Below are 26,282 nucleotides of genomic sequence, written 5' to 3'. Positions count from 1 at the left end.
AACGTTCACTAACCCTCACTCGCAGCGGTGTACATACGCAACTTAAGTCCACACCCCACAGTGGTCGAGGTCGTATGGGAACAGCGGCCAAAAATACTTTCAGTGCAGATATCAATATGATTCTTTGGTTATGGTACCTTGATGGGATAAAAATAAAAAATGTGACAAAATGGATATGGTCGATGCATGTTTTGGCATGGTCGCCTTACAACGTACCTCCCGAATACTGATTATTTGCCCAATTTTTGTCACATTTCTACACTAGATTGTTCAGTTATTTGACATTTTACGTTCAAAAGAGCTAAAAAATAGTCATACTGAAAATTATTTGGAACGACCCGCCTTCAGGTAGAGACCCCCTGTAAAGGTACCTCCAAAAGTAGAGGTATTTTTTATACAAATCAATTCCAAATTTGATTATTTTTTTGTAAACAAAATAAACAATTCAATATAAAATTAAATCAAAGTTACTAGTTAGTAAATTTCAGTGTTATTCAAGTATATCAAATGCAGATTTTAATAATATAGATTTTTTATTGATTGGTAACGTTCGTTGACCCGTTATAAAAAGGTCAGAGCTCAGAAGAAGACGGTTAATAAGATCTGTGTTTGTTGAAACACGAGCATTTTTTCGGGTATGATTTAGTCGAAACTTTTTTATATCTTTGTTTCTAGACTCCACGGCCACCTCCTATAATTCTCCAATCGATACAATGACAAATTTATAATGTCGGGTGCATGTATTAAAATTTTATTAGCTGCGGGCGGAAGATAGTGCCATGGATATCTATTTGTTTACTCTTTAGCCGTTTCCTGTGCAGAGGCCTTAAATTTTTCGACATTAATATTATACCCAGAAGACAATGCAGGCAACATTATTGAACACCCCTCAATTATATCCTTATCAATCCCAAACAACAAAAACATATCCTATGTCACTAGCACCATAGAACTGACAAAATTGGAGCGAAGTCACTTCAGTATATTGGGCATAACATACAAATCTGACAAAATCTGAAAGTTAAATTAGCACTTCTAGAATCTTAGGACCATTACTAATGGCGTGAAAAAAATCACATTGGAGGATTCAGGGGGAAAACAATTAAAACTTTAACTGAAATCCAATTTTATTTTCAAAATTAATCTTAAAGGACACTCAGAACACTCACATCGTCTATATTATACACAACTACTAAACACACAAATTACTGCACTAAAAATAAGTCAATACCTTGCTTTTCAATAATTATGTCAAGAATTGTCATTTAAAAATATATTTGATTTTGTAATACAGATCTATTTTTACTCTTTTTTTACTGATCCCACTAAAAAAAAAAAACTACTAACTACATTTTCTCTTTTTTGATGCTATTTTCGAAGTGTCCCGTTAGAATGAAGCCAAGATTATTATGTTTTCTAAAAAGCTTAACCTCTTAAAAGTTCATGTGTACACATTTGACAATAAATATCTGATTTTCATTTTTTGAATTTTGGCCAATGGCAGCGACCACTGTGCACCCGTTGCGATAACCATGTCTCCATTATTTGCTTTTGCAGTTTTTCGGGTTCCTTGCATTTTGGTGATTTTATTTTGGAGATACTCTCTCCCTCTCTGCTCTGCAGTGTGGGAGGTGTCCGCCCGTCTCGCCGTTGTTAACCACAAGTTTTGGTAATGGTTACACAAACATTATTCGAATCCGTAACCCGGCGCAATGCACAAAATAACAGTCGGCATTGGCTTTTACTTTGTGGCTGGTCGACTGACTGACTGGCTGGATGGGAGCATTGTGTTGTTACTACTTTTATTGTTGTTGTTGCCGTTGCTGTAGTATGTGGAGGAGCGTATTATTTACAGCCCTTACGAAAGAAATAAAAAACAAGGAAATACTGAAAAATTCGTTGTAAAGTAAATGTGGCCGAGCAACAACTTAAATGACGAACGCACACACACACACACACAGAAAAAAGCCACCAACATTTGTTTTCAATTTTCTTGCTTTAGTGGGAACTATTAGTGCCTCTCCTCGGCTTGGGCAGGGGAGGCCCACACCCACAACCTTTGAACCTTAAAGTGGTGTCGTATTAATTGCACTGGTTTATCCCAGGGGTTACTGGGTTGGGGGGTAACACTAATTAACTGTTAACAAGGCATGTAAAAACTATTTGGAAACTAATAAATGAATAAATAACGCTCCTTGAAAGGAAAATAAATTGGTTTCGTACTAGAACGATACGAAAAGTACTAAACGGTGGCTTATATGGTACCCTTTATATTTGACGAACCAGTAGAGCTAGAACTCCTTAATTGGAAATAAGGGTCACTCATGGAGTGTATGATGGATGTGCAAAAGGGTTTTCGGTAAATCGCATTATAAGTGTACAAAAAGTACTAAAATGTACTAAATGTTGTACCATTTCGTATCATGGGGACGGTTAGAGCTAACAACTTGAAATTTGGAATGATAATCGAGGTTTAGAAGTACAGTCGGTGAAAGGAGGTAGTTTTGGTTGTGTGGACTCATGTATACGAAAAGTACTAGATTTGTACTAAATTTAGTACAATTTGAATTTGGAGGAACGGTTGGAGCTGGAATCCTGCAATTTGAAATAAACATTACTGGCGCAGCATAGGTCTGGGATAAGGGGGAAGTTTTCGAAATTTGTACATATGTGCACGAAAAGTAATAAATGTTACTAAATTTGGTACAATTTGGCTGAATCGATAGAGCTGGAATTCTGAAATATAGAACTAAGATCACTATTGCTTAGGAAGACTGAAGTATGTAGATAGTTTTGGAAATTCGTACTTTTGTGTACTAAATGGTACTACATTTAGTACTATTTAAATTTTTGGGAGAACCAGTAGAGTTGGAATCCTGAAATTTTGAAATACGAATTCTATTTCATTGTAGGACTGAGGTATGTTGGTAGTTTTGGAAATTCGTACGTATGCGTACTAAATGGTGCTAAAAAGGGTACAATTTAAATTTTGGTAAAACTTGGATTTGGATTATCCAATAGAGCCGGTATCCTGAAATTTGGAATTAAGATTACTCCTTGGAGTGAAGGATGAAGGAACTTTCGGAAAATATTGGTATTGGGGTCTCTGCTGGTGGGTGGGGTTAGGATAAAGAGTTGGGTTTGGAAATGCGTTCGGGACGCGTACGAAAAGTACTAATTGGTATAGCGTGAACGGATACTACATGGCATTAGTGTGTAGTGTTGAGTTTGCAGGCTAGTTTTGGATATACGCACTTAAAAGTACCAAATGGTGTTAAATTTGGTATTTGGGGAAGGATAGAATAGAGCTGGACATCTAATATAAATGTGTATATAAATTACTCATCCAATTTATAACTTGACATTAATAATTTGTTGTATTTTCTGTAATAAATTCCAGCTGCGGTAATTATTAAACAGTATAAGAACTAATACCCTCCACCATTTTGAAGGAACTCGAAAATAAAAAAAAAACGTAGAAAAATACCTCTCAAATGAAACCTCTTATATGGCGGCTATAGGAGTACGTGTTTCTTTGTCATAGGTTGTATAATGCCGCTAAAATCATTAAAATACCGAGTATTGGGAGATATTGTTATATTGGGGCTATACGAAGTCGTATATCTACATGCGCGATTTATATACCCTCCACCATACTATGGAGGGTATATTAATTTTGTCATTCCGTTTGTAACTCATCGAAATATTCATGTCAGACCCAACAAAGTATATATATTCTTGATCAGGGTAAAATTCTAAGACGATTTAGCCATGTCCGTCGGTCTGTCTGTGTGTCTGTCTGTCTGTTGTAATCACGCTATCTTTCGAACAAATTGAAGTAGAAGGCTAAAATTTTGCAGGTTAAGTAGGCAGGTAAAGTTCGTAAATGGGCCATGTAGGTTAAAGTTATCATATAGCCCCCAAATAACGGTACCTCCCGATATTCGGTATTTTGATGATTTTATCGACATTATAAATAGATTTTTCTTTAAGTTTCGCATTTAAATATTGTAATAACTTATGACAAAAGTTGCCTATGCAGGTCCACGTCGTCGTATAGGCATTCGGTATTTTTAAGATTTTAACAGAATTTTTAACGGATATTATATTATATATATTTTTTTTTTTTTTTTTTTGGAAATTGTCAAATTTGTACTAATGGTGGAGGGTATTAAAAGTTCGGCCGGGCCGAACTTACAGCTTTTTTACTTGTTTGTTATTTGTTATAAACTGTAGCACCCATTACGAACTTTAAATACAAAATTTATAACAATTCGGGTAAAAAATGTGGCAAAGACAGTTTTTTTTGCATAGACAGTTTTTTATTATAGGTTGCAGTACCCATTACGAACTTCAAATATGAGATTCGAAGCAAATCGGATTAAAAAGCCACTAAAAATAAGGAATATCAGGAGGTATCGTTATATGGGGTCCTAAACGAAAGCGTGACCCATTAGCGTGATTACAACAGAGAGACAGAAGGACGGACGAACAAACAGACGGACATTGCAAAATCGACTTCCAAAGTCTGGTGAAGGGTATACAAATTTGTATACCCGTGGAGCTTTTACACATAATGGCATAGCTTTCATGGTAGCACCACCCGAATTACGGTATTTTTTAATGATTCTACTAGATATTCCATTTAAGCTTTTTTGTGCCAAAAGGGTACTACGTGTAAGGGGAAAAAATATAAATTGAAGGTACTACATAGTCAAAAAATTCTTCCAACTCGCGACCTTTATAAATACTCTCGTATTATGGAATCCAGAAAGGACTGGAGTAATTAGATATATAACATGGCTTGGGTTAGGTTAAAGGATGCGCGGTTGACGCATAACAACCTCTTCACTAGGACATCTCCTTGTCCACCATGTTCATCCTAAAGTTCAAGAGAAACAAGTTAAAGAATACCATTCCCTCAGGGTATTGAGGATATATTAAGTTTGTCATTTCGTATGTATCATCTCGAAATATATGTACATTTTAGATCCTACAAAGTATATATATTCTTGATCAGTATAAAATTCTATGTCGATTTAGAGGCGTTCGTCAATCTACCTATCTGTCTGTCCGTCTGTGAAAATCACTTTAGGTTCCGAGTCAAACGAAGAAGGTTGATAAAATTCTACTCAGATGTGTGTTTGGTCCACAGGACTTTTGTTATTGAAAATGAGCTATATAGGTCCACGTTTTGGTATAGTCCCCATATAACATTACCTCCCCATATTTGGTATTTTCATATTTCGTATTTGTAGTTCGCTGTTGGTACTGCTTTCAATGACAGAAAAATTACTATGGGGTGCACGACTTCGTATAGCCCCCATATGAGGGTACTTTAAAAAATTCGCTATTTTGATGATTTTTGCGACATTATTCACCGGAATTGTTTCGAAGTTCGCCTTCACAGTTTGTAACGAGTACTACAGCCCATGACAGAAAATGGCTTATGCATTTTCAAGTCTTCTTATAGCCCCCATACATCGGCACCTCCCTATAAACGAAATTTGGTTTTTTTGTGGCGATTTATTTTTTGTGTCAAGTTTCCTATTTGAATATTGTAATGATCAAAACTGGCCTATGCAGGTCCACGTCTTAGCATAGACCCCAATATCACGGTAACTTAATATATTTTATGACCTTTATGGTTAACTTCTTTGTGGGGGAAGTGTCCGAAGGAGTGGATCGATATCTACCACCTTCACACCAGATCATGTATTAGTAGTAATAGTGGATTGTGTAAAATTTGGAGAGATTTGAATAATTATTTCGCATTTCATGAGATATATAATTATTTAAAATGTTGACCCTTTGTGAGGGAGGTACATGATGGACTTGACCGGAATTTTCCATTTTGGCACCACTGATACAAATATTGGATTTGCACGGAATTGGACGATCCTTTCTTGTTCTATTCCGTAAATTATAATCTGTGAAAATGTTGACCTTTTTATGGGGATATACCAGTGGACCGATATTGTCCATCTCCAAGCTCGATCTAAATTTGATAATAATATTACGATGTACCAAATTTGGATCAAAATACTCTCTTACGCGCCGATGGAAATTCTTAGATCGACACCACTGAATATTCTTAAATATTAACACAACTAAATATTCTTCGTAGACCCCATATTGACCCCCATTCGTAATCAGCATAACTTTCTTTTATTCCATGGATTTGTCTGAATATTGGTATTTGTGGTTCGTAATGGATATATGGCTTCGACGACGGAGCATTGTATATGTAGACCCACATTTTCATATAACCCCATTATTATTATATTTAAAATCAATTTTCAGTTTAATTAGACTTGATTAATTTACATTGTATAGTCATTGAGAAAAAGATAATAAAATTTAATTAGAGTCCGTCCGAATTAAGATTCCCCGTAAAAATACCCATTTATTAGCTCCGAATTGTGTCCTTCCTTAGAAAATCTTCTATTTTCCCAGCCATTTCTAAACTACCATCGTAACGGTAGTATTTTAATAATAAATCAAGTATTTCAAAAACTTTTAAATTAACTCTAAAAAGATGACAAATGTCTCGTTGAACAAAAACGAGATGAAGAAGAAGACGAAAAAAGTGATGTATGTAAATGAGTTAGACGCCTTAAGGATGTCAACAAACCAGAAGTGACACAAAAGGCAAGTAGAAAATCAAAAGTGGTGAAAGGTTTATTTTGACACATAACTTCAAGGAAAATTGTCAAAAGGGGACCAATTACAAATACCAAAATACAAAAGGACTTGCTGTTCTTTGCAAGGTATTTCTCAGGGAGAAAGACAGAGAGCGAGAGAAAAAATATATTTTTGAGATGCATGGTCTAAGAGACATCTCTCAGTGGCGCATGTCCGTTCGAGTGGAGGTGAATTTGAGGTAAATTCATTTCTCTGAGCAAAACAGTTAATGTTCTCCGAAAGGGGTTTATTTTTGAGAGAGAAGAGCGAGTGGGAAACCCCTCGTTATTACATTATTTTTACCACACTTGTCATAACAGTGTTTCTTCTCTAGCTTCCTTTTTGCTCTTTATTTTCGGCATAAACAAAACAAACTGCAAAGAATAAATGAACACACACTCTCATATGCTTTTACATCCTGTTTGGCTGCAAGTGTATGAGTGTGAGTGCGACTCTTCGTTGGTCTGTTTTGCTTACATTTTGCACTTCCTTTTTTTTTTTCTCAAGCCATGCCATGTCTTGTTGATGCTGTTGTGGTTGTTGTCCATTGCTGTTGTTATTGCAAACATTGGAGTGTGTTTATATTTCTCACTGGATGTTGCAAGTGTTGTTGTCGTTGCTGCTACTGCCGCTACTGTCTCCTCTGAAAAAAAAAGTGCGCATGTGGGTGCTTGATGGCGGATAGGGCACGTTAGAGTGCCATTCACAGCATGGTTGACAAGTGAAAAAGCATGGCCATACAGCCCTCCTCGGCCTTTGCTGGTGTTGGTATATTTGATTGTTTTGTTTGTTTGTTTGTTTGTGTGCACTCCTTTCAAGTGTCAAACTTGTGTTTTTGAACTTTGTACACTCTTTTCGGTATTGTAAGACGGCGATAGGGCGCAGGAACTGCTGCTGCTGCTGCCACAATTGCTGTTGCTTGTTCTGTTGTCTTTGTCATTATTTGTTATTATTGTATTTCGTTGCGTTGTGTTATTATTTCTTTTTCTTCTTTCAGCCATTTTTGCCGGAATAAGACATGTAATGTTTATTGTCTTTGTGTGCCAGCAAGACCTTGAAACACCATCGGAAGTTTCAAACGATTTTTAAGGGTGGAGGAAAAAAATACTCCTCCACGAAAAAAAAAATTCAATTCAGCCCAGCTTAAATATAACTTCTCTTGGAGAAATCTTCAATTCTGAATGGGGAATTTCTATAGGAAATTTTAAATTTAGCCGCGGGATGAATGAGGAATTTCCGTAGGAAATTTTCAATTCAGCCCCAGACTGAATGGGGAATTTCCGTAGGAAATTTTCTATTCAGCCCCAGGCTGAATGGGGAATTTCCATAGGAAATTTTCTATTCAGCCCCAGGCTGAATGGGGAATTTCCATAGGAAATTTTCAATTCAGCCCCCGGCTGAATGGGGAATTTCCATAGGAAATTTTCAATTCAGCCCCCGGCTGAATGGGGAATTTCCATAGGAAATTTTCAATTCAGCCCCCGGCTGAATGGGGAATTTCCATAGGAAATTTTCAATTCAGCCCCCGGCTGAATGGGGAATTTCCATAGGAAATTTTCAATTCAGCCCCCGGCTGAATGGGGAATTTCCATAGGTAATCTTAATTTCAGCCCTGGGCAGAATGCGGACATTCCATAGGAAATTTTCAATTAAGCCCCCCGCTGAATGGGGAATTTCCATAGGAAATTTTCAATTCAGCCCCAGGCTGAATGGGAAATTTCCATAGGAAATTTTCTATTCAGCCTCAGGCTGAATGGAGATTTCCATAGGAAATTTTCTATTCAGCCTCAGGCTGAATGGAGATTTCCATAGGAAATTTTCTATTCAGCCTCAGGCTGAATGGAGATTTCCATAGGAAATTTTCTATTCAGCCTCAGGCTGAATGGAGATTTCCATAGGAAATTTTCAATTCAGCCCCCGGCTGAATGGGGAATTTCCATAGGTGATCATAATTTCAGTCCAGGGGAGAATGCGGACATTCCATAGGAAATTTTCAATTAAGCCCCCGGCTGAATGGGGAATTTCCATAGGAATGTGGAATTTGCATAGGAAATTTTCAATTCAGCGACCGGCTGAATGGGGAATTTCCATAGGAAATTTTCAATTCAGCCCCGGGCTGAATGGGGAATTTCCATAGGAAATTTTCAATTCAGCCCCGAGCTGAATGGGGAATTTCCATAGGAAATTTTCAATTCAGCCCCGGGCTGAATGGAGATTGCCATAGGTAATCTTCAATTCAGCCCCGGGCTGAATGGAGATTTCCATAGGTAATATTCAGAGGTAAAGATGGTCCTTTAGGCATGCGTATTTTTTGATGATGCATCCCATGATGAATAATATCATGCTTTATGAAAAATTTGGAAAATATATCATTGCCTCTTCCCAGGGACTTTATCAGACTTAAATATGCCACCTATGAATGGTTCCAAGCTTCAGAATAACACACCAAGCCCAAAAACATATCGCGACACATACAAAAAAGACCCGTTTACACACCAATTAGTGTCCTATGTAATATAACTTCTCTGAACTCTTTTATTTAAAAAATTTATAGCATACTTTTAGGCGCCACCATAATTTTGAATTTATGAAAATGGCTTTGGGGTATATCTTGGCTGTGGAGTATACTTTGGTACAGTATAGCATAGTATTTCACGGTACTGTATAATAGAAAATAGTATAGCATATTTTTAGGGGTAAAAAGCATTACTAACTAACATTATTATAAAATTAGCCCCGACAGGTTTTTTGTCCTTCTCTTTCAATATTTTAGTCTAAAAATTGTTAGAAGTACCTAAAAGTATGCTAGAAAATTTTTGAATATCTAACTGAAAAAGTCATTTCACACACGACTCTAATATGATGTCTAAACTGGCCTTAATTTCCCCATGGAAATGTTTTCCATTTTTTTCTAATGAATTGAACAAGTAGCAACAAAACATTAACGCATATCAGACTCACCCTTCTCCTGCAACTGTTGACGTTTGGTGTCGCCTTTCAATATCTCCGCGGTATGGACCAGCTCATTAAGTTGCGGTTTTTTCATTTTCAGTTCACGCAAAACTTTCTGCAAAAAACAACGATAGATGGATGGATGTATTGGATAAATGAGTGGTTGGATGGATGTATGCATGATTAAAACAAAGTGGTAAATAGAAAAAAAAAACAACAACAAAACAATAGTTTTTTTCCATATTTTTAATTTAAAGTTAGTTTTGATCTCCCGGTCCCACCCCCTTGCTGGAGGAGGGATGGGTTGTATGAAATCTGCTACAAAATGTGCGTGCAAAGCATTGAAAGTTTTTTTGTTTTTGTTATTGTTTTGGCTTCCTTTGCCTGCCTAGTTAGCAAAACTGTGCAGTCGCCAGTCAAAGGATGTCTCGGCAGGTTGTTAGTTGTTTGTATCAAAACAACAACAACAGTGACTAGAGGAAAAAAAGAGTTGATTTGTTTTGCTTTGCTTTGGCTTACCTCCTGCTTTTCTATGGCCATGCGAACGGCATCGACATCATCGACTGGCACACTTTGGATTTTAATCATGTTTTGTTCCCACGTCAACCAATCGGATATTTGTAGAACGGACTTGTCAAAGCTACCAGCCAATGCTCCAGTGCCGCTGGGTTCCTCGTTGTACTCTGCAAAAAAAAAAAGAAAAAAAATGAAAAACAACAACAACGACATGAGACAGCAGGAAATAATTTTACATGAAATTGATTTCTTGCTCCGTTTAATGACTTGCAGACGGATAGACGTCCTGGATGACAGAAGGAATCCTTAATTTGATACTTTCAATTTTTAATGATGTCAAAGTCCCTTTTTCATTTGACAACGTTTTAGTGATTATTAATTTAATAATATAATTTAATGGAGAGAATTTTAATTATCCTTGATTAAGGATATCATTAGAACAGATATAATAAGCAGATAAGTTACGGAAAAAATTGATAATAAATAGGTGAAGAGCTAAAAATTGTGACTACAAGGACCCCATCTACCAGCCAAGAGCTCCTCAATTAATTATTATCCTTTCTTGGGGTTAGGTATTGGGGCGGAAATAAAAAGAATAATTATTAGAATCTATGTATGGGTGAATTACATAAATACCTATAATTATTATTTCCCGCAATTTAATACTATCCAAATCAACCATCGCGAAAGGCACCATAAAATCGTTGTTACCTTTTAAATACCAATCATTTGAAACTAAAAACACCTTCGCCACATCTCAAAGGATAATAGCTACTCATAAAACGCTTTTATATCGCTCTCTAACAAGTGTATAATGTTATTCGGTTTTTTTAGACGGGCGAGAGAAAGTTTTCAATTCGACATAGAAAACGAGGGAAATAAACTAGAACAGCTCAACAATTGCATTGCTTTATTGAGATGAAAGTGATGAAAATAGCTTGGCAAATACAAAATAAATGCTTGCAGATATGAAAAAGAAGAATTAAATCCCGTTTTTTCGGATGTCAAAAAGGATTTAAAGATGTGTTTTTTTTTTTTTTTTTTTTTTTTTGAAAAATTCAAAAATTTTCCAACTATATTTAAAAAAAACAAGTAAGCAAAGGCTATAGTCGTGCGGGGCCGACTATGTAATACCCTACAACACCACAAAATGTTAGAAGCCCCCTTGTATCCAAATCCATATTGAAATTTGAAATTAGGATTTTGCCTAGGGACATTTGCCCAATATTTTTGCACTCCGTCGTGCTGTTAGTTGTTGTAGTCCACTTTAAAGCTAAATATAATCCAATGGTCATCCAAAATGCCAGTAATCTTCCCTGTCCTCTCTTATCAGGCGTGTCGATTGGCTTCAATTGTGTGATCGGAAAAACATTTCTGTTTTTGGTTAATTTAAACCCCCAAAATATTTTGCAATCATCTCCAAAAGCAAGAAGCCCCTCTGTATCTCCAAATTTAGACTCATGTTTATGATTTGCTTGTCTACGATATTTGGCCAGCCAGAAGTTCGCCTTTTGTGAATTTCGAATATCGCCTATAAGTAATGCTGTTATTTTTTCACAGAATATTAGTGGTCCATTGTACCCGCTATTCTAAACTCTAACTTTATGCGCGATTTCGTGTCCTCTGGTTCTTATTTGTGACCTTTATAACGGCTGCAAAATCAGGAAAATTTTTAGTTGTTGGTCCATTTCAACCCCTAATATATTGCATACATCTTTGAAAACAATAGGCCTAGCCCTTCTGAGCCCAACCCTACCCTTTCGAAAATTTTCGTGAGGATCGGACGATATTTGAAATTCTTATATTATAATCCCAACCTGTGTTGTTAGGTGAAAAAAGTATTTCAAAATATTATAAGTCAAATTGAAAAAAATTGCATGATATGATCGCAAAATATGAAAAAATAAAAAAAATGTCACAAAATACTAAAAAATCTATATTAACATCATTACTGGCCTATTTTTCTGCGATTTTTTTAAATTTTATACTTTTATGTCAAGAGGGCATTCTGAATTGACAATATTTGTCAAAATCGGTCCTGCCATTCTTGAGATATAAGCATTCTAACTAACACCCCCTTCCTTTGTATGTACGCATTGTATATATTTCGCTATATATATCCGAAATATTTACTATCGGCATCTACGTAATGGTCAGGATTGGCCTGTCCGTCTATTTGTGATTTCGCGGGATTGAAAATATTCGCGGTTAAATCGAAGGCTTCTGCCCAAAATTGGAAAACTTCTGCCCAGCTCTAAGCTCTAGCCCCATGCTAACTAACTTCCCGATTGGTCTATAATTGCAATCTGTAGAGCAACTGCAAAATCAGTATTTTTTTCAGTTTTTGGTCCATTTCGACCCCTAAATATTATGCGATCATCTCCAAAAGAAATAGGGTTGTATTCTGAATCTAGCACCGCCCCCATTCTAAATTTTAAGAAGATCGGACCATAATTGCGATCTGTAGAGTGATTACAAATTAACATGGACAGACGGACGGACTTCCAGGGACATCAATGTAGATTTTCAACATATATTGCTTACCAATTTTTATGGCTATTTTCGAGAATATAGTTAAAGGTTTTCAAGCCTTATCATTGAAGAATTTTAAATCAAAAGCTTTTTTTAAGATTTTTTTGAAAGCATCTCGAAAGCTAACAAGGTGTTTCTTTTTAATTTGTCTTAAAAACTATTGGAGTATTTCTAAAAAATATTTTTGGACTAGCGGGGTGTGAAATACTTCTAGGTAGACTAATGTAGATTTTTTTGAAATATGTTTAAAAAAAAATAAAGGACTCCAGAAAAATAGGGGTTTTTTAAATTTTTTTTAAAAATATATTTTTTTAAGTTAAAAGAGTTAAAAAATCAAGAATATTTCCGACGAAACACAATGGCAACACATTTTTTTTTTAAATGTGATTTTAAATGTTATTGAAGGACTTCCAGAGCAACCAATATAGTTTCTTTTTATACCCTCACTCATATGCCTAGAGAGGGTATATATCATTTGATACGGCCAAAACGCATCGAAATAACGATCTCTTTGGACCAAATCCGTTTTTGGGGTCGATCTATCGATATCTATCCGTCCGTCCCTCTGGCTGGTGCGCACGATAACTCTCGAAGGGAGTGTTCAATTTTGTCCAAACGTGGTGTACCGTAATATTCCTGTCAAACTTAGATCTATTTCGGAGATTGGCAATATGGGTCCACTCCTTCTGGTACAACCTCCACAAAAATCGAAATTTTCAAGAAAATAATTTATTGCACAGAAAAAGAAACAATAATCCAACTTTGCTCCAAGTTTGCGTGTCTTAATACTTAAATCAGTGCTTCTTTAGGTGCGAAAATGGACAATATCGCTCCACCCCATCAAGTACCTCCCCCACAAAGGGTCAACATTTTGGATAATTATAACCGTTATAACATGTGTTGTAAAAGTCCGATTGTCTTCAAATTACATAAATCACAGTATTTTCTTTAAACCCAAAGCCGGGATATATCAGTCCACTCCATCCGGTATCTCCCCCAAAATTTTTCAAAATTGTGAATAGCCATGTAGCTCATAAAATACGAAATTAACATCCGATTCCATTCAGACTTGACACATCTCAATATACAGGGTGAAAAAAAACTGCAACAAAGTCAAACGCCATTTTTACATTTTTTTTAAAATTCTGTTGAATGAAAGAAAAATATGTCGGAAATCAAATTTTAGAATAAGTTTAGATTTGTTCGAATTGGTCACCTTTGGCCCGAATTATGGCCTTCAAACGGCCAATGATACCGTAACACGATGTCTGAATGTTGTTCTGTGGTATTTTGATCGATTCCCGGCGAAGCGCTTGCTTGAGGCGATCGACACTTTGGTATTTTTTAGTGCCAACCTTGCTTTCCAAAATACTCCAGAAACAATAGTCCAAAGGATTGTTATCCGGAGATTTTGGTCTTTTGGAGGAACCTCATTTTGTAACCATTCTTGGATGGCGCGTGCTGAGTGCAATGGTGCTAAGTCCTGTTGGAATGTCCAAGATCTGCGGCCAAAATGTTTGCGTGCCCAAGGCTTTAATACAACCCTCAGAATATTTACGCGATAATATTCGGCATTTATTCTGATGCCACGGTCGATTAATACGATCGGAGAACGACCATCGGCTGTTATAGCGGCCCATAGCATCACCATGGCCGGCACTTGAGTTCTGGTGACCAACCGAAGGTGCACATTTTCAACTGACCTCTTTGGCAAGTAAACACGATTATTTTGTTTGTTTACAAACTGCTGGACAGTGATTTTTCTCATGGGAGGCAGTTCACCACTTTCGGGAAAGCGAAGCTCTTTTGTGTCTATTTTATTTCTGTTGCGGTCTCAGCTCTTGCACTTTTTGGAATTTCAATGGCTTTACCCCGAGCTCAATTTTTAATATTTGCCGAATAGAATATTGCGATATATGCGGCTCACGAGCCATGTTTCGTCCACTTCGACGTGGGTTTCGATCAAGTCGCTTCTTTACTTTTCGAACCATTTCTGCTGATATTCTTGTTTTCTTTCGTCCGCTTCCTTGACGTCGGGCTACGCTACCAGTATCACGGTAACGAGCGATGGTACGAGACACAAAAGATTTATTCACATTTAAAGGCTGGAGTGCTCTAACGATAGTCACTTGAGTTCCATCACGAATAACTTTTTTTTTGGAGTTGGTTGCAGTTTTGTATATTTTGCATTTTGGATTGAGGTTTGAAATTTGATAGAGATCTTTGGATTACATCCAGAGTCTTTGGTTCAGAAAATGGGTTTGGAATAGCCCCCATGTGCGGATAATTCCGATTAGATATTTTGAGGAGATTTCGGTTTTAGGAATACTAAATTCCAGGTTTATATATGTAAAGATGTGCGGTATGTTTAAGACGACAAAAATCCTGTTAGGTTCGGCTAGCTTAGACATAACGTTAGTGTCAAAGTGTCTTATTCACATTGATATTGAAACAAGGTATGGCATTCTTTTCCGAGCTCTTAAACAATTTGTAAATATAAAAATAAATGTTATTATTTTTTTTTTCTTTTAAATAAGTAATTTCGTAAAATTACTCAAGGATTTCAGTTTTTTACAAAATCATGTGATAATCATTAAACTTCCAAATGCCACTTAGCCTAAAAGTATGCTCGAAATATTCCCTCACACAATGACATGCCAAAAAGTATACAACACACTCTTCTACTGTTCGTGACACATTACTTAGCTCATGTTTGGCTATTATGAAAATTCCTCAACAATAGAAAAGACAATTTTCAACGACAAGAATTCCCCGAAAACAAAAAGGCCACTTATTTTCCATAGAATCTTGTCCATTTTCTCCAGAGTCTTTTCCACCAACTGGACTGTGATGAGAATTTTTGCTTGTTTTGTGGTTGGTTTTTCATGTCAGCCACAATGAGATATCAAGAATGCTGAAACTAAGATTTCTTTATTTTCAGAAATGCAAACATGACCACAATTCTGTTGTTGTGTTCGAGCTGGTATTCACTTGTCTCTGTGTGTGTTGTAGTTTATTATGTCATTGCTTTTCAATTGTCATGAACCGGAAACAATAATAAAATGTCCAAACATTGTTAAGAACATATGTTGCAATTATCAAAAAAAAAAAAAAAAAAAAAAAATAAATAAATAAATAAATATTGGGACAAATAATTAAAAACAGGATGTTGTGGCTTGGTTAGGCAGTTTATTGCATTTGGATTGAGAGATGAAATTTTAAAATGTATGCGATATGGATGGGATGAAAAGTCATGGGTCATATGAATAACAAGGAAATCTGATATGCAGGTTTGAATGTACTATATTTTCAATCCGTTTTTAGTATCAACAAGTAAAAAAAAAACATAATGTTTGACCGGGACGAACTTTTATTATCCTCCGCCATTAGAAAGAAAAAATTTTCATATAAAGGTATCTGAATTCAAGCGTGTTCCACTTTAAACTACAAAAACCAGTAAGACTGTTTGGTCCGCCACTGGAGCGGAAAACCCCTTAAGAACTACAAATACCAATTTTTAGACAAATTCGTAGAAAAATGTGGAAAAAATCATGAAAATATCGAATATCGGGAAGTACTGTAATATGGGGGCTACACGTAAACATGGACTTTTACATACAATGTTCCGTAACCGGAGCAAGAACCCCTTATGACCTACATATACCAATTTCTGGTCAACTTCGTAGAAAAATGTGTCAAAAATCAAGAAAATATTAAATATCGGGAAAAGTGGACCTATACATACAATGTTCCGCCACAGGAGCTAGAACCCATTATGACCCACAAATACCAATTTTTGTACAAATCCATGGAAAAAATGCGACAAAAATCATCAAAATACCAACCATCCTAGCTCTACGTCAAATAATGTGGGCTGTATCGTGATTTCAACAGACAGACGGACATCATTAAATCGACTTGGATATTTGTGCTGATGGCGAATATGTATAATTTATACGACGAATAATTAGGGATGTTACAAACGGAATGACAAAGTTAATCGAATCTCCTTTTCAAAGTGGAGGGTATAAAAAGGTACGCAAATAAGAATGTACTAAAAATGGTACCAAATATAAAAATAAAACACTGAATTCTATAAATTATTATTGTAATATTGAAACACATTTTCGGTCCCAGATTCCCGAAATTTCAAAAAACGTACTAATAATGGTACCAAATTAAAAAAAAGATTCATTCGATGAATTATTATTGTAGTTTTGAATCACATTTTCGGTCCAACTTTTAGTACCAAAAAGGTACGTTTTCTGAAACAAATTTCGCAGAAAAAATTAACTTTGTCAGGCAACGACGAATGGCAAATATTGCAACTACAAGCCGTGATATTACCATGTTAAGTACTTTTTAGTACCTTTTTGTACGATTTTTTTTAAATTGCCTTACATCACGATGAAAGGATTTTATATAGACTTTGAGTTCCAAAAAAGTTGTAGTCCTTTTTGGATGCATAATCCAAAAATAGCACCTTTGCTTATGTCTGGTACAAATAGCGCACTACATTCCAAGAAAAAGATTATGGCTCTTATAGCAGAGATATTTAGACAAAAGCATGATTTTGGTACTTTTTGCGGATAAAATTCCCAAAATCCCATTTCCTAATGCCTTGTATCGAAAGAGGATCAAAATCCTAAATATAAAAATTCGAGATTTAAAAGAATAAAGAATTATATCTGAAACCTGATTTTGTGTACTTTTTAGTACTTTTTTTAGAACGAAGATCCGAAATCACCTCCTATCTGATGCCTCGTATTAAATGTGGCCTAACTACTAACTTTAAAGATTCTATCCCTAAAGTATAGCAGTTAGTCCAGGAATCACAGTTTCAGTACTTTTTAATACGAATTTACACAAAGTACCAACTTAGGTTGAGATTCGTATCAATAGTGACCTATGTGCAAAATATAAACATATTACCTCCACAAGTACATAATTTAATTTCGAAAGGACAGTTTTTAGACACACTAATACTTATTATACCCTCGGCCATATGGCTACAGAGGGTATATATTATTTGATAAGCTCAAAATGTGATTCACTAAAATAACGGTTTTAGACCCTAGGTCTTTTTGGATCAAATCCGTTTCAGGATATATGAAGTCGATCTAGGGGTGTCCGTCAGACCGTTTGTCTTTCTCTCTGGATGACTGGTGCGCACGATAACTCTTGAAGAGTTCGCATATTTGATCCAACCTAAGTACATCGTAAAATTATTATTTATCTTAGATCAAGTTCGGAGATGGGCATTTAGGCCCATTCATTCTGGTAACTCCCCCACAAAAGGTATATTTTTTAAAAAAATATTTTACTGCACAGAAAGAGAAAGTATAATCCGATTTTGCTGCAACTTTGCAAATCCTAATATTTGCATCAGGTGCGCAAATGGACACTCAATTAAGTACCACCCGCACGAAAGGGTCAAAATTTTGAATAATTATAACTTTTATAAAATGTGACGTTAGAGTCCGATTTTCTTCAAATTACATACTTCTCACTATTTCTAGCTACACAAGATCTTGTATGAAGATGAAATATATCGGCCCACTCCTTCTGTGCCTCGCCCACAACGGATCAACATTTAAAATAACTTTTTCTCTCGTAAAATGCGGAATAAACTTCCGAATCCCCACAAAGTTCATACATCCCAATATTTGTAGTAACACAAGATCTGGTGTAAAAAGAGAATATATTGGACTACTTCCTCGTGTACCTCCCCCATAAGGCTCAAAATTTCCATAAAGCTCATATAACGCGAAATTAATATCCCATTCTACTCCGACGTGATACATCTTAATATCTCCATCAACACAAGATCTGTTATAAAGATGGTAGAGATCAGACCAATTCTTATGGTACCGAAATAAGTCGGGTTCTCTTCAAATTTCATACATCTCAGTATTTATAGTAACACAAGATTTGGTGTAAAGATTGAATAATATATTGAAAAGAATATATTGATCCACTCCACACCACAAGTGGCTATCGTTAGAGCACTCCAGCATTGTAGCCCGGCGTCAAGAAAGTGGACGGAAGAAAACAGTAACAACAGCAGAAATGGTTCGAAAAGTAAAGAAGCGACTTGATCGAAACCCGCGTCGCAGTGGCCAATAAATGGCTCTTGAGAACAACATATCGCAAAATTCCATTCGGCAAATATTGGAAAATGAGCTCGGGGTAAAGCCATTGAAATTCCAAAAAATGCAAAAACCTACACCGCAACAGAAAGAACATAGACTCAAAAGAGATAAAGAGTTGCTTCGCCTGGCCGAAGGTGGTGAACTGCCGAATTTGGTTTTCTCCGATGAGAAAACATTTGTTGTCCAGCAGTTTGTGAAGAAACAAAATGATCGTGTTTACTTGCCAAAGAGGTCAACTAAAAATGTGCACCTTCGGCTGGCCACCAGAACTCAAGCACCGTGATGGTGTGGGCCGCCATAACAGCCGATGTTCGTTCTTCGCTCGCATTAATCGACCGTAGTATCAGAATAAATTCCGAATATTATCGCGAAAATATTCTGGAGGGTGTATTAAAGCAAGGTTGGCACTAAAAAATACAAAAGTGTCGATCACCTCAAGCAGGCGCTTCGCCGGGAATGGGCCAAAATATCGCAGAGCAACATTCGGGCAGTTTGTGTCGGTTTCATTGAGCGAACAACTCTAAACTTGTTCTAAAATTTGATGATATTTCCGGAATTTTTTAAAATTTATAAAAAACCAGTAAGCTAAGGCTATAGTCGTGTGGGGCCGACCATGTGATACCCTACAACACTACAATATGTTCGAAGACCCCTTATATCCAAATCCATTTTGGAAGATTTCATTTTTGAAATAATGACAAAGAGCCCTGCCCAGAGGTTATCCTTAGGTTTTTGACCCGGAGAATTTGGCCAATATTTAAGCACCCCGTAGTGTTGTTAAGTATTCAAAATTATTGTACACGAAAGTTGTGGTCCATTTTACGGCTAAAAATAATCGGCTAAATGGTCATTCAAAATGCTAGACTTTTTCCCTGTCCATAACTGGGTTCCGATGGGAAATTTCGTGTCGATTAGTTTTCAACGACTACAAAATTAGAAAAATTTATTTTTTTAGCAATTTAAACCTCTAAATGTACATCTTAAGAACAGTAGGCTTCAATTCCGACCCTACCCCATGCAAAATTTCGTGAGGATCGGACGATAATTGCGACGTAGACATAATACCCTCAAAACGTAGTGTTGGGGGGTGTAAAAAATTTAAAATTCAAAATTGTAAGTCAAATTGAAAAAATCGCATGCGATAAAAAAATATGACAAATATGGAAAAAAATGAAAAATAGATATAACTTTTTTATTGGTATATTATCCCGCGATTTTCTTAGATTTTATCCTTTTCTGGCAAAAGACCATTCCGAATTGATGGGAATTGTGAAAATCGACCCAGCGGTTCTTGAGTTATAAGCAGAATAAATAAGATCAATGTTTTTACATATATTGTACGTATTTTGCTATATATCCGATTCCTTGGCTAGTGGTCAGAAGTGATCTTCTAATGGTGAAGTGATCTTTTTGGCTGGGATTAAAAATATTCGCGGTTTAGTGGAAATTTTCCGATTTTCTAACATAAAAGTTAGGGTCTACTTTACCCACTAATTATTGTCCGATGGCCGCCCAAATTGGTAGGTTTCTGCCATGTCCCAAACTCTAACTCCATGTATATTTTTGCGTCGATTGGTTCATAATTGTGGCCTATGGAGCAACTACAAAATCAGGAAAAATGATAGGGTTCTATTCTGACCTTAACCCCACTTCCATTTTGAATTTTGTGAGGATCGGTTCATAATTCGGTCTGTAGAGTGATTACAAATAAACATGGACAGACGTACAGACGGACGGACATACATAGCTAGATCGACTCAGCTCGGCGAGATAGGAAGATCCATATAGATCCTATGTGGGAAACCAATATTTCGAGGTGTTACATAATTTTTGGCCCAATCAAACTTATAATACCCCCAACACATAATGTTGTAGGGTATAAATATGTAAAAATTATGGCGTTTGACTTTGTTGCAGTTTTTTTTTATCTCACCCTGTAGGTTGAAGACTTTCAAGATCTATATGCTTCCAAGGTACCTTTATGTACCGAAGACCTTCTAAATGTCCTCAGTAAATAGAACACTATTTAAAGATCTTCTACAAACCGGAGATTAGATTTCTATCAACTGAGGACATTATCAGGGTCTTCTTCCGCAGAGATCCCTCCACAACTTTTTAGAGACATCATTTCAGGTGCGATGACTTTTAAGTTCTCTTCTATATCAAGAAGACCTTTAAGAAGACTTCTATGCTAAGAAGGCCCATGGGGCGTTCTACAAAAACATCTCCACAAAATATTATATACACAAAAGACTTGAAGGGGTATTTTATACAGAGAAGAGGTCTTATAAGGCCCTCTATATAGAGAAAACCTTCAAAAACCGTCAAACCTCCAACACAGAAGAATGCTTCAATATGACTTCTGTATAGATATGATCTTCAATTGGATTTCTATACAGAGAAAACCATAGGGAGGTCTTCTATTCAGAAAATACTTTCAAGAGTTCTTCTTCTATACAGAGAGCCCTCCAAGACGGCTTGGGACGAAAACAAAGTTTTTGTTTTTAGTTTAGGGACAAATAATGTACTAATTATTTGTACATATCTAAAAAAATACCTTATATGTAATATCAAATATTCTACATACCAAAATTCTACTTCAAAGATAAGTATAGGAATTCAGCATAAATAACGTAAATTTTAGTACGACATTAAAAAATACCAAGTTATCAATGACTGGTATTGATTTGAAGATTCTAGCCATACATGCATTGAAATTTAGTCCAAAATACCAAGATCTTATTACATTTATGTACATTTTAGTACATATTCCCAAAACCCCCCGCCTTATTGTTCCCTAGTCCCAAACTTTTCAGTATTCATAAAAATATTGCTGACCTCCCTGCTACCATATTTTTTTTTTCATTTATTTGAGAGAAAAAGGCAAAATCGAAACCTTACCCATCCGTAATCGAAACTTTTTGTCCGCAATTCATGACCTATTTAGTGGTGCACTTGAAATCTCTTCCTTCAAAATAGACTCTTGCTTTTCACAATTTACCTTGCCCCCAAAAGTATGCTGTAATTTATGTTGCCATAAAACACTAGTTTCACCTTGCAGCTATTTATGTTGTTTTAAGAAATGTCAACAAAAACAAGCGAAAGCCAAGAGACTTTAGCATAATTTAGGAGGAGGCGGAGAGGGAGTAGATTGGCCCCTTTGTATTGGTCCTCAAACACTAACGACACTATGATCCTAGTTTCTTAGAGACCGATAAAAAAGGAAAATATGTGCTTATGAAATATAAGCTGGCACAAAAGGCAACAACATACAGAAAACCCAACAACAACAACAAGCAGAGAGCACCCTACCCCATACAGGTGTTGCAGCTCACAAAGTGACTAAGTCAATGAATGAGAGAGTGAGTAGTTTGAAAGAAAAAAAACCCAAGCAAAAGGATTAAATGTAGATTTAGTGGTGTATTTTCTTTTTCTCCAACGTCTTAGGTCTTACATCTCTTCGTTCTTTCACGGCATTCTTTTCTTTTTTCGTTTTTATTTTTTGCTCCATCTAAACCAAACAAAACCTTGAATACCAAAACCAGGATTTATTAAGAACTAGAACATTCATCCGCACATCCCTCCTCTTGCTCTCTGTCCCTCTCTCTCTATCTCTGTTGAGCGGAGGAAAAAGGAAGTGTAAAGACTTAAGCGTCATAGGAAAAACATCTGTACGGAATAATGACCATTTGTTGGGGGTGGTGAGGGAGGTAGGTATTGTGGGGAAGGATGTTGGCAGAAGAGTAGCATTTTGAAGAACTTTGTTATTTGTTTGGTGGCACTTAAGTTTTTGTTGTCTTTGTTGCCAAAGCCATTGCAGTTGGCACCATCCACAAACCAGTCGGCACCACACCTGCCGTCTATTTGCATAGGGCGGCCATTCTCTATCATTAGGCAATGAGAAAGGAGACAGCAACAACAAAAAATACAACGCCACAAAAGGATATATTCTTGTGAACAAAAACAGTGGGAAAAATGTGAAAATATAACAAAAAAATGAAAGGCAAATTGAAAAACGCTTACGAGGGATGGCGCTAGAGATTGCTGGATAGAGGGGGAAAGTATATAAGGTATAAAGTATGAAGAACTTCTAAAAACCTTCAAGAAGTCTGCCGAAAATAGATCTTTGGAGAGAAAAGTAATTTCAAGGCATTTTATATAAAGAGAATATTTTCGAGGCCTTCCCGAGGTCATCTGCAGACAAAAGACCTTCTCAAGGTACAGTGTATGCTAAACTCCATATGCAGGTATTATTTTATACCCAACAAAAACAATCTTTGAAGTCCCATTTTGTGAGGAAAATCTTCTCAGGGCCTCCGGGACGCAAAGATTTTCTAAAGGACCCATATAGGCCAATAGTCTTCTTATTATCTTCTATAGCCAAAACTCTTTCAAAATCTCATATGTTCTCCGCAGACCTTCAACCGCACTTCCCTAGAGAGAAGATTTGTTTTCCGTAGGTTGTAGAGACAGTAGAAGACTTTCAAGAAATATTCTATAATTTGCAGACCTTCAAGTCCCATAGCCTTTAAGGGAGCCCCTATGTTCAGAAGATCTTCGAAACGCCATTAAAAAAAACGTGAATACCTACCAACTGAAGACGTCCTCAATCTCTTCTATAAATAGGAGGCCTTAAACAGAATAACCCGCATTTCAACTATGAAAAGGTCTTCCTTTCATAGAAGACCTTCAATAAGTGTTCTATGCAGGGAAAATCTTCAAGGCATATTCCATATAGAGCATATTGTAAAAGAGAAGACCCTCAAGATGTTTTTCAGTTAGAGAAGATCCTGAAGAGATTTTCGATATAGAGGTGATATCTTCAATACATATAAGACCCTCAAGAGATCTTTCATTCAATAAAACCATCATGAGGTCTTCCATATAGAGAAGACCCTAAAGTAGGAAGACTTTCAGGAGGTCTTTCACACAGATCTGAGGTCTACCATACAGAGAAGTCTACCATATAAAGAAGACTGTCAAGAGGTTTTCCATACAAAGAAAGGAGAGATAAAAACGTTGTCTATACAGAGAAAACCTCCAGAGGTATCGTATTGAGAGACGACTTCAAGAGATTTTCAATGAACTGAAGTCCCAAAGTCTTCTACAATGAAGAGAATATCTCCAGAGGTGTTCCTTGTAGAGAAAATCTCCAAATATCTTCCAGGTAATGAAGACCTCAAGAATTTTTGCTTGGAAAGAAAACCTGACGAGGTTTTCCATGTCGAGAGACCTTCTGGGGTGCTTTATACAGAAAAGGCCTTTCAGAGGTCTTCTAAGTAGAGCAGATTTCAGACATAAAACTGAAATAGAAAGACTCTCAAAAAGGTCTTCCATACAGAGAAGATTCGCAAGACGTCTACTACACAGAGAAGACCTCCAGGTGTTTCCCATGGGTTTCACGAGAAGTCTTCAATACTTCTTCAAAGGAGAGACGATCTCCAGAGATTTTTCTGGCAAAGAACACATCCAGATTTCAACGGTCTTCTACACAGAAAAGGTCCTCAAGAAGTATTCTATGAGGAGTAGACCTAAATGGATTTCTATGGAGAGCAGATTTTAGGAAGTCAAAATGTCTTCTATGGAGAAAAGATTTCAAGAGGTCTTGTATGGAGAGCCGACATCAAAGACTCTCTGCTGCACCAGCAGCTCGTCTATGGAGATAGACTCTCTGCTGCACCAGCAGCTCGTCTATGAAGATAGACTCTCTGCTGCAACAGCAGCTCGTCTATGGAGATAGACCCTCTGCAGCACCATCTGCTCATCTATGGAGATAGACCCTCTGCTGCACCAGCTGCTCATCTATGGAGATAGACTCTCTGCTGCATCAGCAGCTCGTCTATGGAGATAGACTCTCTGCTGGCCCACCAACTCGGCTATGAAGACCCTCTGGCCGAACAGCTCGCCTGTAGAGACTCTCTTTCTGTCCCTCTAGCATGTAAATGGAGACTGCCAATGCTGCAAACAGCTACACATCGAGACTACGGAACCTTACATATAGCTCGTCAATGGGGACTTTAAGGGCCAGTAGTTCGTCTTAGTCTCCCTGGTCCAGCAGCTCGTCTATAGAGATTCCCTAGCGCTCTCTGGCTCTCAAATTCGCAAATATGAACTTTATGACTGATCAGCTCAGTTTTATAGGCTTCATGACCTACCAGCTTGCTACGTAGACTCCATGGCCCTCCAGCTCGCCCATGTCGACTAGGTGTTCTATATTAACTCCAGCGCTCTCAACTCTATTTCTGGGCTCTCAGACCTGAATATTATAAGATGACCCTTATTAGAGGAAACAAATTACAGTTATAGAAAACCCAGCAATATTTTTGTCATTGACGGCATCCCTGGTTCCAGTTTGTCTTTGCTGACATTGGCCCTCGTCTGCAAAGGCAGTCTGGTGCTTCACCTGGTGCTACCCTGGCTCTAAAGCTCGTCTTTATAGAGGTTTTGAACCTCCAAATCGCTCAGAGACTCTCTGGTCCTTCAGCTCATCTCTCACTCTCCAATTTATCCATATGGACTACGTCTTCTACCTATCCCTGGTGATCCATCTGAGACTGAATGGTGCTGTAACTTGTCTGTAAAGACTATTCTATGCTTTGGCTGTCCTGGCCCAAGAGCTTGTCTTTATAGGTGTTTTAACCCTCGAGTTGGCTATACATATTCTCTGGCATTTTAGCTCATTTCAGAGTCTAGGTAGTTTCCCTGGCCCTCTAAAAATTATCATCCTAGCCTCGTTCCAGAAAACAAATCAAAGTGAAAGAAACCTAGCAATCCTCTTGCTGGCCGTGTGTGTCTATGAGCAAACAATGACGACGATGACAACAACAACAACAGCAAAACAAATGAATGAAAGCCTCAAATGAAGGAAGCAAAGAATGACTGACTGAGAATGAAGTGAATGTAAAATACTTCATAAGCTGCTTTTGGTTTTGAGAAGAAAACTGAAAAAAGGAGAAAAAAAGCATGGCAGTGACCAAAAAGAAAATATTTTGAAACAAATAACTTCAAAAAGATATGACAAGCGCTTTAAGTTGAAATAAGTTGTGTATGGACTTCTTGACGCAGAAAATCGAAGGGGTTAAAGTGGGTGCTAGGAAGACTTTGCTTTTTGTTGACTGTAGTTTTGTGGAGGCAATGGTTACATACGTGTAAAGAAGCTTTTCGGCCTCGATGATTTTGGAAAATCTGCACATTTGGATATGGCCTTCCATAGGCATGCTGTGATGCAGCTAGAGTGTGTTCAGTCATACATCATTTCCATGGATGCCAAGATATACATATATCAAACTTCCCTTACATTACCTACGTAGTCAGATGTTCTGGGTAATTTTCAAGTTTTATTTATTTATTTATTTATTTATTTTTTTTTTTTTTTGGATTGAGATTTTTTAGATTTTGATAAATTCCGAATTTGACGAGCAAAGACACAAATCACATATTTAACAT

General features: G+C 36.8%; 1 protein-coding gene across 9 annotated transcripts in view; it reads right to left on the bottom strand.

The window, feature by feature from the left end:
- The window catches only part of LOC101893112 (dystrophin, isoforms A/C/F/G/H), a 752,562-nt gene that overhangs the window by 560,005 nt on the left and 166,275 nt on the right, over window positions 1-26,282 (bottom strand). For all 9 annotated transcript variants that reach the window (XM_059123281.1, XM_059123282.1, XM_059123286.1 and 6 more), the window contains 2 exons: window positions 10,156-10,319; window positions 9,646-9,751 (listed from right to left, as the gene is read on the bottom strand). In XM_059123281.1, the coding sequence (XP_058979264.1) occupies window positions 9,646-9,751; window positions 10,156-10,319 (270 nt within the window). The remainder of the gene's footprint in view (window positions 1-9,645; window positions 9,752-10,155; window positions 10,320-26,282) is intronic.

Source organism: Musca domestica, unplaced genomic scaffold, assembly GCF_030504385.1.
Source record: "Musca domestica strain aabys unplaced genomic scaffold, Musca_domestica.polishedcontigs.V.1.1 24, whole genome shotgun sequence".
NCBI classification, from domain to species: Eukaryota; Metazoa; Arthropoda; class Insecta; order Diptera; family Muscidae; genus Musca; species Musca domestica.
Note: the sequence above shows the minus strand (reverse complement) of the source record. Positions and strands in the feature narration are given on the sequence as shown.